The sequence below is a fragment of the Megalops cyprinoides genome, chromosome 13 (assembly GCF_013368585.1).
Source record: "Megalops cyprinoides isolate fMegCyp1 chromosome 13, fMegCyp1.pri, whole genome shotgun sequence".
NCBI lineage: Eukaryota > Metazoa > Chordata > Actinopteri > Elopiformes > Megalopidae > Megalops > Megalops cyprinoides.
In genome coordinates, this window is record NC_050595.1 from 25,808,627 (window position 1) to 25,821,948 (window position 13,322).

Genomic DNA, 13,322 nt, shown 5'->3' on the forward strand with positions numbered 1-13,322 from the left:
ATTAGGCTCTGTTCTTTATTCCTCGCCTGTCTAGTTTTGCTCAAGGATCACTTTGACGTGAGTAATTCCTGAACAAAGAGACACTCAGAAGTTATGCAGAATTAAGAGTCGAGGCTCTGCTGCGAGCTTAAGCCCGCTCAGTTTTTACAGCAGGCTGACACATGTATTGGTGACAAACATATCTGGAGAAGACCAATGCTAGATTTCCATCCAAAATCCAGTGTGATTTATCATTATGAGATTAATCTAATTTTTCCTTTGTTCCTTTGTTTGATTTCCCCCTCTAAAAACCACAAAAATAAATGCAACCACAACTGTATGAATAAGCAGTGCTTTGTCAAAAGATCACTTTTATTAGACTTAATGGTGTGCTCTGTAGCTGTCAGTTGTCAGGCAGCTTCTTGAGCAACCTACCACATACCTACCTACTGAAGACAAATCTACAACATCTATTAGATATCTCTGGTACATGCACACATTGTAGTTACCAAGATGATTGGGTAAAATGTGATGCGTTTGCTTGCTTGTCTGCTGGGCTGTGACTGCATAGAGTTCTTCAGGAAAAATACAGAACAATTTGTTAGTGCTATTTGTACAGCACCTGCGGAATACTCCATTACTGTTTGCTCTCTGATGGATTGAAATACCATGACAACTAGGTTTTGGTCTACCTACAGAGAGCAAGCAGCTGAACTGTTAAGGGGAAGAAATTGCTGCAGCAAATAACTTGCTGTATTACCCTCGCATAAGTAAAAGTGGTATAGTTTATTCTGAGTGTGAAAGCTGTCATGCCATGGCTTTCATATTTAAATGACTCCCTCTCACATCTCAGTGACCTGCTAGAGGTACATCAGTAAAAGTGAGAATCTGAGCAAGCAACTGGTAAAAAACTGAGATGGCTTTGGATGTAAATCAGAAAAAAATGGTATGTGGAGTATATGAGTATTGCTGTAATTGCAAACATTCAGTAATACCATATTTTTTTATATATGCACTTTGTATACTAGTTTCTTTACTTGCCTCTCTGGTACAGGCAGGTGAATAATTATGATCCTCATAATGTATCTTGAGGATTATTTTTGCATCTGTAGTAGTAATATTTAACATCAGTGTACCAAAAAAAAAAAACATGAAGGTTAACATATTTAATGCAACGCTTCACAATTCACAGGTTTTTGGATTAGGATTAGGATTATCATGAAAGGTTTACATCAGAGGACTTGACATTTTAGCCTTTTTTTTTTTTTTACAAAAGCCAGACAGCTCTGCAGCTTAATTTGAGCATTTTTTGTAAATGAACAAGAAAGAGGTGAGGCTCTGCTCATTGCTCAACAGGAAAGTAATTGGATGTGTCAATGCAACTGCAGCTGTCATAGCTGTGTCATAGCGAGGTGTGATGGTATCCAAAGAACCCATCACCATGAACACTCTTGTCCAGTGGCCTGTATTAGCCTCACAAGGTGCTGTGGCAAAAAGAATAGAAGAAAGTCTTGACATCAGTAGCCACTGGTATATCATTTCTCAGTTTTTTAAATGAGTTGCATAGTTTTAAGAGCTGCACGAGTGACTATTCAAAGAAAATATTGAGTTGTGCAGGAAAGAGTTGCTTGTACTACATAAATGGAAATTTCAATAAAATCATGATACAGTTACATAGCGTGAACAAAGCAAAATGAATTGTTGAGCATTGTTAGTGGGGTGCCATATACCATGTATTTGCTATACTAATATACTATAAGACTAAGTCTATTTCAAGATGTATCTTTCACATGTGACAACTGAGATGGTCTTCACAGGTACACTGTTTAAGATAATTTAGTGTGTGCTTGAAGTGGGTCAAAGAGCAGCATACGCCGTTGTATTAATCGGCCATTCTTTTGCATTGGTTGTCACCTATGTCTGTTCTTGATAAGGGAGAGATCAGGGTGACAGTGGAGTAGTGGGTTGGGCAGTGCTAACACAGCATCCACACAAAATGCAAGGGAGAAGATGATGGCTTTTACAAAGCACACACAGCTGCAGAGTTGACTGTCTCTGATACATTTTTATAGCATGCATGTTGGTGTTATTACTCATGTGGCAGTGAAATGTAAGTGCTACCATGGTGATTTTGACACCATGGAGATGGAGCTTCATTATTTTTGAATATATTGGGGTTTGTGTACAGTCATGTCATGAGTGTTATCCAAGCTTTGGTTTCCATTGGCAGCTTAAAATGAGGTGGTTTGAAATACACAAAGCCTTACAAAAAATAATAATTCAAAGAAAAAAGTGAAGGGGATTCTCACATAACTCAATGGTTAAGCATCTTAAATGGCTAAGGTGCTGTATGTGTCAGGTTCACTGTCAGCTAAAGATGACTAGAGGCTCACAGCAGCAGAAGCTGCTTCATTCTGCCAGGGATAGGAATGGGTATTGTGGCAGGGGTTGCTTGTCTCACCACTCACAGGCACCCTGCAGTTTTTCAGGTGCCTGTGAATTGCTCGGATGACATCAGTAGAGGAGTGCCAGTGCTCCAAAGAGTGCCCGCTCTATTGTAATATGCCATAATATTATTCACATCTATGTGTATGTATAGGTTTGAATAATATGTGATGTGTGGTTCTTGAGGCTGTACAAATCAGCAGATAATTCCAAATGAAACATGTATGGCTTCCTCTTACTATCTTTGATTATGCAACAACAATCAACATTTCAGACAAGGTGGCCTTTTCAAGATTCAGTCTTACATGACACCAAATCATTATGTTTATCCACATTTCTGTAATGCCCAATAGTTGTATTTAAATGTGAAAAAAAGAAAAATGCACATTAATTAGGCAGCATTTAATAATTGAATTTGTAGTCATAATTTTCAGTGAACAAAACAAATGGCTGTCATCAAATCAAATCAATCACAGCACATAAATAAATGTAGTTAAATAAAAATTCCAAAAATAAAACAAAAGTGCACAAAACAAGTAGAAAACAAGAAAATAATATCAAAAAAAGAGATAAGACTGAAGGAAGTATTATTTTTTGCTTATTCATTAAGTTTTCATTGCTTTCTGAAGTTAGTAAAAGTAAAACATGGTGTGATCCCCAAAACGTCACAGTTCCTCATATCATCATTTATTGAAAATTGAAGCCAAACAGCAGCTGAGGGCTAAAGTTCATATAATGGTTGAGAGAAGAAGTCAGTCAGAATTAAGTCCAACTTCCTCTAAGCTTACCCCAGGTGTCCACACCTCTCCCCATGAATGTGGCGGGCGCAGGTGCGGTGTCCGGGTCATTCTTCTCAAACACAGCGGCCGCAGGTGGCGGGCGCGACATCGGGAGTCACGGGGCAGGGCGGGAGTTGCCACGCCACAGCCTTGACGTGCACCTACCCGGCAACGCTCACGCGTGCTGCCCGGCGGAAAGACGCAGCTGAGACCCGGCCACACCTGGGGAGCTCTATTTGTTTATAATTTGGCTCTATTTAAGTCTGTTTAAAGCTGTGCTCACCATCACTGACTGTAAACCTTCACCTTCGAGCCATTCAACCATCGGCGAGCTTATCACCCGCCCCATCGTGTGGCATGATGCCCGTTTGACGTTTAAGCTAAACCAAAAAAAAGCCCCTTCATTCCTCTCGCTCTAGAGCCAGGCAAAGCGAAAATGGCGTAAAACAGAATGACGTACGGCCTGTGCCGGTCGCCGCTGCCGTAAATCAGATTGCTCTTTTTAGTCTTGTAATGTCATACATTGCATAGCATTATTATGATATTAATAAATACTAAATCTGTCTCCTCCACCAGGCCCGGCAGCATACTTTATGGTATCGACAGCATGCCGGATTTACGGCGCAAGAGAACTATGCCCATTGTCCGAGACCTGGTGAGTTATCTGCCTCAACAAGGTTACATGTGATTTATGTTGAATTTATCTGACTTCCATTATATAATGTAGGACTAGTATTATTACAGCTATTTCTGCTACAGCTCTCTGTATTAGTATATAAGATTTAATCTCAAAGCATTGTAACTCATTCGTTTTCACTATTACCCATCTACTGTAAGTGCATTTGGTTATTTTTGTACTTCGTATGTTAGTGTTAGATCCTGCTGAAATTATATAAGGCATGCTGCTTGTAAATAGGACATGTTTTAATGTAAAAGTGTAATTACTGTTTTTTGAATGTATGTTTAAATGTTTGTCTGTCTTGTGCCTCAGTGTCTGTTTTTCATAACATATTTACAGTGTCTTCCCATCATAATAATTGGTCATACTGTATACTGCCAGTGTCACTAGACAACTTCAGCGTAAAGTATCTTAAGGTCATGACATAGCACTATATGATGTTCGTACCTTAAGCATTTATATATGACAATACAATCCGTTTGTGTTCCTGAAACAAACTTTACACTCTTTATGCCATAACCATAAATATCTCTGAAGGCATCATTGCTCTTTACATTGATAGACATTAACGTGATAAATACATAAAGATATGCTTAGTTATTTTTACATGATAAATGCTTATATAACACTGAAGGACAAAAGTTGATGCTGTATTTGTCCATATCTCTCATGAAATTAAAAACCAACTTTGTCTTGGTAAGTACGGGTTGTCATAATGTTTCTGGGTTTTGCGTATTATATATATTACCATTCCCACATGGACCCATAAAGACTATGGGTGATATTTTTCAGTGAGTTGTCAGATTTCAGCTCAACCACTGCTCACTGCTCCGCTTAACGGGACTTTTCGAGTCTTTGAAGACGTCATGAAATGTTGACAACTCAACCCAAAAATATACGCGAGGACTTCATTGAGCTCTCCGATTCAAGCCGCGCCAAGGCTTTCCGGTCATGTAACCGTGACGCGGCAGAAAGCCTTCAACGCCCCCGATGAAGTCATTAAACCACGCGGGTGTGGCCCCGTCTCCTCATGCCTTCCCTCTCTGTGTCCTCAGTGGGCTGTGCGATTGCTTCAGGGCAGCAGCAGGGTTGAAATTCCGTTTTTGGGGGTGGGGGGATGTGGGAGGAACCCTGTGCATGGGGGTGGTAGGGGAAAAAAACTAAAGCAAGTCCTATATCAGCTATATCACCTAATTGTGTTTCTATTCGGACACGGGTCCAATGCCTGCAGCAACCTCAGCAGTTTTAAATTGCATGTCCAGTAGACTTACATCAACACTTCAGTTCATGTACAGTTCACTTTTATCCCCTCCCTAACCCCAACCCCCCACCTACATTCCCGTGCTTTCGACGTCCATGGCGTGCCATGGCTCTTTACCATGATTTGGCTGTAGTTGAGAACGGATGGTAAAGACCTATCCAATATTGTCAGCTGTCAATGCCTGCATTTCCTATTGGTTGCGTTGCCTCCTCTGGTAAATGAGTGTGCAACACCCTTCACTTTCTTACTACCTGCTTCAAGGTCGAAATTTACTCTTTAATATGACTGTGAGTCAGCTCCTTGGTGCCGGCTGCACAGCAGATGAGTGTGTGTCTCTTGTTTGTCCGTTTGTGCCCTTCTGAACCTGTGCAGTGTAGACAGCAGAAATATTAGAAATCTCTCATGTAACAGAAACATAAAAGATATTGCAAAGCATGATGGAATTGGATTAAGCTGTCTTTAATGCATGCGTCAATGACTCAGTGATTTGTTTCTCAGAACAACTACAAAAACATGTTTCTTCCATAGACCTCACGCTTTTCTCTTGTAAAATGACCTGTTTCTTGCATGGCAGAAGAAACGCCTATGCACTCAGTGTAATCATGCTCTGTGTGTGGTGGACCATTGGTGACTGCATTTCAGAATCTTTGCTCTACCCTCTCGCTAACTGAAACTTCTCGTGTGTGTTTCTTCCCCTCGCTCTGCTGCTGGATGTCCCAGGCTTTGGTAAGAGCCAGTTATTGTGCCACCTTGTGTTTTTTGTCATCATATAACATGCATTTAGTTTGTAGTTTTGCAAAGCATCACTTTTCTGAGCTGTTGTTCCACACCGTTCCACGCTGTGATGAATTTGCCCTTCTCCCCTCCTCTTTTAGTTTAAATTGTCACAGTAAAGGTTTTAGAAGCATGGCTTACGTATGGAGGGTAAATATGGTCACTTTTATTTGAATAGGTTCAAGGTGAAAAAGCTCTTCCAGTTCCATTACACAGAATGGGGGAATCATTGTAATGTGAATTTATAATTTAGCGTTTGCTTTCTTAAACGTGTTTAATTTAAGGTATTTTGCATGTAATTCGAGCTCTCACTGGTTCATTAACCAGTAAGCCACACTTTCACACTATAGAGAATAGGAGCAGAATTAAACTGAGTGTACATTAAGTATGTGTTGCAGTCAATGCCAGTTTACCTTAGATGAATCTGTATTGTTTCATCAAATACTATTTGGTGGATTCCTAGTCCATATCCACAGCAGGATTTGTTATTATGTCTGTACGCCATGTAGAATTATTTTCCATTTTTCATTATGTTTTGTTATTTGTTTTTCTTTAAGCTTTCACTCAAACCTAAATTCAACAGCCTGAAATGTCATGCAAGTGTGGAATGATATTTGGTATCTAGCATTGCTACAGTGCAGCTTTATCAAATTCAGAAGCATAATGCACAGCTTGCCTTAAACTGACTCCAACTTCTGTGAGAGCCTTCACCCAAGTGCAACCCTAAGGAGAAAACATTCTGTTTATCTTGACAGACCAAAAAGCTGTGGCTCTTTGTGAATGTCTCTGTCATGGCTGTTCACAGGAATAATTAGAAATTCTCTCAGAGCAAAACAATCTGGCCAAATTGTTGGCTGTGCCTTGCTCTTGTAACCCACACTGTTATCTCGCAGAGACGGGGGAGCCATTTGCACGCCTTTTGTTTATGCTGTAGAATTCAAGGCCGAGAATGGCATTAACACTGATCAGATTCCAGGGAAGAGAAAGCCTTTCCCACTAAATGTTTTCCTCTGCAGATAAATGTGTTCTTACTGTTTGTTTGTTCCACATCATGTACCTACAGATATAGCACAGAAAGCAAAAAGTATTTCTCACTGGCATAGGAAGATAAATGTTTCATGCATTCCTTTCCAAATATGTGTTCCATATTTTTCATCGCCTGATGTTGTATTGGAAATGATTGCATCACTCATCTCTTGCAGACATTGGCTGCTCGAAAGGCAGGCATATCATTTGCCCTTGTGACCCGATCCTCCTTAAATAATGAAGACCTGGTAAGTTTTCCTAAGTTTTTCTCAAATATAAAGCAAGTCAGGGAGTCTCTGGGTAAGAGGAAGCAGCCAAGTGTGGCTAATGGGAATATGGGAATGGGAGAGGGTGTGCAAATACTAATGTCCACTGACTGACAGACTCAGAGAGCCTTGGGAGACATACAGTAACTCTGAATATGGTAGCCACTGTAAAATGTAAAATTCTTATTTGGTGGAAACCTGAAGCAATAAAAATTTTAAGCATGGCTAAGAGCGTAATAGAGCTCCCACTGAACATTTCCTCATACACTATGGTCAGCAGGTTGTGCTGTTAGTGAGGGGTGTCCAGCACGTTTGCGGAAGACTGGCCTCCCTCTCAGTCCGATGCCACTTCTCTTAATTAGTTCATATAAACTCCTGTGTCGTGGTGGGGGCGGGGCATTAGAAAGGGCTGAAAGCTGTAATCAATGAAGGCAACAGTTTTTCTTCCCCTGTGCTGACCTCTAGAATTACTCACGTTAATTGATTTGAATCCATTCTGGCGATCAGAATAAGTGCAACGGTCCCAAATGTGATGCAAATCGCTGTCTGATGCAGTTTCGGGATGTATTTCAATACCTGTCCGATTTCCAGGAAATGGAAGGAAAGCGTAAAGACTAATGGCCATATCTAGATAAACTGCACTCTTAGCATTTCATTCATATTCCACCTTATTCATTCATTCATGTCTGTGTATATTGATGGCTAAATATGACATAACTGTTCAGTGTTATGTCCTTTAAAATATGTTTTTATTTGGCATCACGTTCCTACACAGCTGGCGGTGGTTTGAATTGCCGGTCATTCTGAGATGGGAAGGCGTGGCTTACCGTGGAGCAGGCAGGCGTAGGCGTGCATCATGGGCGAGCAAGTGGAAAGGGGGAAGGGAAGGGGGCTGCAGGGGGCTACAGATTGTGGCAGCAGCCTCAAGAGTAATTTTAGGACGACCAGATGTTAGCGCCTTAGCCACTGCATTGAGTACATAACAGAGGATCCCTGTGAGGAGTTCCTCTTCGACGTGCTCATGCAAACGGCACCATATGTTTAATATGGTAACAGGGGAGAGTGACATATCCACCCTGAGCCCTCTGTCTGCTTTATTGGTCCCCCCCACACCAGAAAGTACAAGCTGGCAGTGAGGAACCGGGAGTTGCCTTGCACGAGAATTGGATTTCTAGGGAGGAGGTGTAGGACAAAGGTGGTGGGTTTGCATTCTTGTGGCTCATAGTTTGTTGCCTGTCGGTCATGTCCTGCAGGGTGTTTTATGGTCTGTATTTTGATTTCAAAATGAGGGATCATTGATCCTCTCCCCCTTGTTGTGGTGGTGCAGGATGTTGGTTATAGGGACAGAAAAGCTGATGCAACGCAGGGGTGAGACCATGTTCAGCACTGTAAACAGATTTAGAAAATTCAGATAATACATCAGCAAGCTATTCTGTGTCATAATTTATTAAATTCCAGTCCATGGCAGTTTGATTTGCCGATTGCATTAACCCGCTGTCAGGTTCTGTGCCTAACCGTCCTGCACTTTTCCTGTTATTGGTTTTTTCCCTTAGAACATTGTTAGTGTTTCTGAGCAGCCCAATCTTGTCTGCTTGAGTATTTAAGGTATCACAGCATGAACCTTTCATTGAGATGTGCAGGTTGGTTCTGATAACACATGCACACAGCCCAGAGGGACAAAGGATGATATTGTCTTCTGTCACGTAGCGCTCATCAATCTCCGCAGCAGGCAGGATCAATAATGCATGTGTCAGGGATGTAACTCGGTTTATGGTGTCTCTGACATTGTCGCTTCCCAGTGTAAAATAAATAAACAAAGAAGTGGAAGTGATGCTGTCAAACCGCAAGGCTCGGGATATGGATTTCAGCAGGCCTCAGTATTGATACCTGGGTCTCGACTCTGCATTAAATCAAAACGCTAGTGTTATAGCTCGGCAGCTATTTACAATGGCGCCCGCGTCATAAATAGCGCAGTAAAGTGGAGTTGGGATTGCAAATTGAAATGGATGTGTTATGTAATGTCTGTCAAAGACCGGCAGAGAGGGGTCGGAGATTAAACCGAGGTTAGAGATAACATGTAGTGAAAACACCCTGTTTCATTAATGGTAGCTGGCAGACTACTGCGTCCTACTCTTGAAAGTTTGAGAATTAGCGGGCTCGAAACCTTTTTCCGAGCGTTAGCGGTTTTGTGTGTCTGAGTGCATGTGGAGGGAGCAGTGAAGTGCAGTGCGACCCAGGAGGAGGGTGGGGGAGGGGATAGGGAGATTCGAGAGCTTGTGTGTTCCCTGCACTTCTTAGCGCATGAATTATATGGCTCAGCTCCGATTAAATCGGCTGGAGGCGGATTCTTATCGTGGCATGTTGCCAGCCTGTGAAGTCAGTGGTTAACACATCGACATCTGGTTTGTCTAAACACCATTGGATTACATGCAAAGTCATTTCCCAATCCTCTTGATTGTTGGGTGCCTCAGTAATTCACATCGCCTGTTCCATGACTCATTATGTTGCCTAGTTTGGCTGAGATGGGGCTCTGACTTGTACATGAAACTCACAGCTTCCGGTACTCACACATTTCAGTTTGTGCCTTGCAACATTCGTCTGATGTAATGAATAACTAATGAAATATAATGGACCATCAGCAGTCCAGTTCTGCTTGATGGAACAGTGGCTTTTTATCTCCTTTGAATAAGGTACTTGAGATTAATTGCTATTTTTAAAAAAAAAACCTCAGCTCTGTGAATGGCTCATAGGATGCACATGTATAGCAAGATTCACAGGTTAATATGCATACTGAAGAGCAACGAACCAGTTAGACAGCAGGGTAGTTCCATCTCCTTCTCTAAGAATGTTATACTTTAAGGTCAGTGGATGACACTTGATTTATATCTCCCTACAGCAAGCAGTTTGTTCCTTTCTCCATATGAGCCTTCAAAGCATTTACAGATGTCTGTCCAGAAGCTTATATGTCATTTCCCCTTTAATGGAATGTTAGTATTTCTTATCAGTTCATTGCTGCCTGGCTCCAATCCCCAGAATGCCCTAGGAAAAATCTCATGGCCTTTTTGCATATTAGCATATGGCTAGTGATCTATTAGAATGGATATGCATTCAAATTCCACACAGTAGAACACAAATCATCTTAGAAGAGACTCTACATTAGACATAAGATTATACATAACATTAACAGAGACATTAATTAACCATCTGTGGACTTGATTTTGTGACCAAGATTTTTTTTAAGAATGAGTAACGTGATTTGCAAATGTAAAGAGGAAGAGAGGTGGAGCACTGGATTCTGGGCTTTTTATGAGGGTTAGACAGCATTAAGTTATGTAACCATGAAAGGGTTCCAAATAAGCATGCATTTGTTAGTTACTAAAAAAAGCTTTCAGTATGGAGACATACTGTACAAAAAGCAAATCATTTTTCTTCAGTTGTACAAGTAATATGTAACTGGGTAAACACGTAAATGTTATTACAGTGTTAACTCAGTAACAGGGATGCTTTCATTGGTTCCCAGTGGCCAATGCAGAGTTCCCAAACGATAAAGAACTTTGATGGTTGCTTCTGTTGGCAGTTGTTCATTCGATCCCCATTTTCGCTCTCTTTCAGGATCATTGCACTTACAGTTAGGGGATTTATGTAAATGTTATGAGTGCTCAAAAGCAGTAGATCTAATTAGCTGGCAATAAAGTAGACTTTTGAGAGTGCAACATCTCAGTAAGCTATATTTCATGGACCCAGGTTTTTTTTCCCCCTTGTCCTATCGAACAGATGCTGTAAGAGGCAGATTTACTGCATAGGCATCAGTTCCCCCACTCAGATAGTGTGCTATGCTGTCACGCGACAGGGCCACTCAGCCAAGTGGCTTCTGACATCAAACCATGCATAATATATAAATAAATCATATTAGGGACTAATGTTTAATCCAATTGAAATGTTATTCCTAACACTTTGATCTCCATTTTGGAGGGAATCTGATTAAATGTCCAATTTTTTTTTGCATTGATTGCAAGATAAATACTGAATAATAAGCATTAAATGTGATGTGCCAAGAGAGAGACTAATATCAAAGCATATTTTATTTGGAAAATAACAAGTTATAGAATACATATCTGCATTGTGTATATTTTGTGTGTATTTTTGACGTTTCACACAGGGGTTGGAGATTGCTTTCTCTCTAATATCGTAGAATGAATATGCTTTTGGTTGACTTATCGTCAGATGATACGTTATATTTAAATTTGACTTGAGGCAAAAGCAAGATTCAAAAGCAATGTCCAAAATGACTGTGATGTTTGACATCTGCTGTCACAACAAGTTAATGTTGTGCGTTACATTGTACGGATAATGGTTTGCAAACATGCAAAAAGCTCACCAGTTAGCATCTTGGAATCTGCACTGAGCAGGAGGCAGGGGATTGCTTGGCCTTTAGCATAACCTTTATTACAGAATCCTTTCATTCCACACTAAAATGCTACTCCCAGAGCTGCCGAGAGAGCCTGCCATGCTCGCCTCCTCCGCCTATTAAAAGTTTCCCCCCATCAACCACTCGCTGTATCGTTTCAGAAACTGCACGTCCTCAGGAAGACCCTGCAGGCCATGATTTACCCCATTTCGTCCACCACGCCGCACAATTTCGAGGTGTGGACGGCGACGGCGCCCGCGTACTGCCAGGAGTGCGAGGGCCTGCTGTGGGGCATCGCGCGCCAGGGCATGCGCTGCTCCGAGTGCGGGGTCAAGTGTCACGAGAAGTGCCAGGACCTCCTCAACGCAGACTGCCTGCAGCGTGAGTGCCCAGCGCGCATCGCGCATCTGCAAAACGCCGCTGCCGCCATGTCCGCCAGCAATACATTGTTAATGGCCGTCTGCTATTAATGCAAACTGTACATACTAAGAATAAATGTACTGTATGGAGCGCCCTGGGGCTTAGCTAACGAGACGTGGAGTGAAAATGCAGCTTTATAGAGGGAAAGATGGCTAGCGGCAGCCACACACAAGGCGCACACTCACGCGCGCACACACTCTCTCTGACACACACACACGCACACACACACACGCGCACACACGCACACACACACACGCGCACACACACACACATACATTATCGGTTCTTTCTATCATCAAATATTGCTTAAATGGTGGTGGTACTACATTGCAGTTGTGACCTAAATCTTAAAACCTAAAGGTACATGTCACAGTTCAGGAAATGGGGTGGACATGTGCCTTAGACTGTGAATCAGATGGGGTGTTAAGACAAAAAAGTCAGTTGTCCATAAGCTCCCATTTCATCTGTTTTGTCTGCAGAGCAAAGAGGAGACAATACTCAAACATGCATCAGCATGATTTCACCTTACGATTGATTTCTTTGACCAGTCAATGACAGCAAAAAGAGCTCAAAACTGTCGGTCATGCTGATGCATTTTGGGTCATCAGCAGCAGTTGTTGGAACATAAGACACTTCGCACAGGCAACCTTTTATACATGACAAATAATCTTTGCACTTACGTGACAGTTATGAAATGTGCACCAATTGACCAATGGCAACCACTGGCATTATCACACATATTAGTGAGATAACAGCAAGCAGTGAAGGGCGCATATGTCTGAAATTATTTTTTGAATCTCTTTGCAGTGCTGCCTCGCCTGTGTCCCGCAGGCTTTTGAGAGGGAAAAAAAAAAACTTTGGGCCGCATTCTTAAAAATTCTAAGGGGATAGTTGCATTTCCCTCAGCCAAAAAACCTAATAGCGTTTGAAACCTCTGAAGTATTTTGTAAGCTAAGTCAGGCGGCATGAGCAGTAGGCTACTCTGCAAATGGCCTGTGCGGCTGCCACTGCATACATCACCTTCTGTCACGCTTCCCCGGCTGCAACAGAGTCATAGAGCACCACAAACTGTTGTTTCTGCAGTGCCCCCGAATGAGCACAGCCATCACTCATTAGCTGGATATTGACATTTGGGCTGGAACACAAAGGAAAACGTCAGCGGCGTATCGGGACTCGGCTCCCAATCTTGCTTTTGAGGCGTCTCAAAATAAACCCACGCCATTGCTTCTAATGCCGTCCCAAACCTTCGTCAATATTCACAATGTTCTCAAGCGCCACTGTCCAA

At 41.9% G+C, this 13,322-nt stretch overlaps 1 protein-coding gene across 1 annotated transcript in view; it reads left to right on the plus strand.

Annotated features, from left to right (window-relative positions):
* The window catches only part of LOC118787851 (protein unc-13 homolog C-like), a 109,572-nt gene that overhangs the window by 15,686 nt on the left and 80,564 nt on the right, over positions 1 to 13,322 (plus strand). Inside the window, exons 5-8 of the mRNA XM_036543573.1 lie at positions 3,780 to 3,858; positions 5,864 to 5,869; positions 7,120 to 7,191; positions 11,779 to 11,998. Coding sequence (XP_036399466.1) covers positions 3,780 to 3,858; positions 5,864 to 5,869; positions 7,120 to 7,191; positions 11,779 to 11,998 — 377 coding nt within the window. The remainder of the gene's footprint in view (positions 1 to 3,779; positions 3,859 to 5,863; positions 5,870 to 7,119; positions 7,192 to 11,778; positions 11,999 to 13,322) is intronic.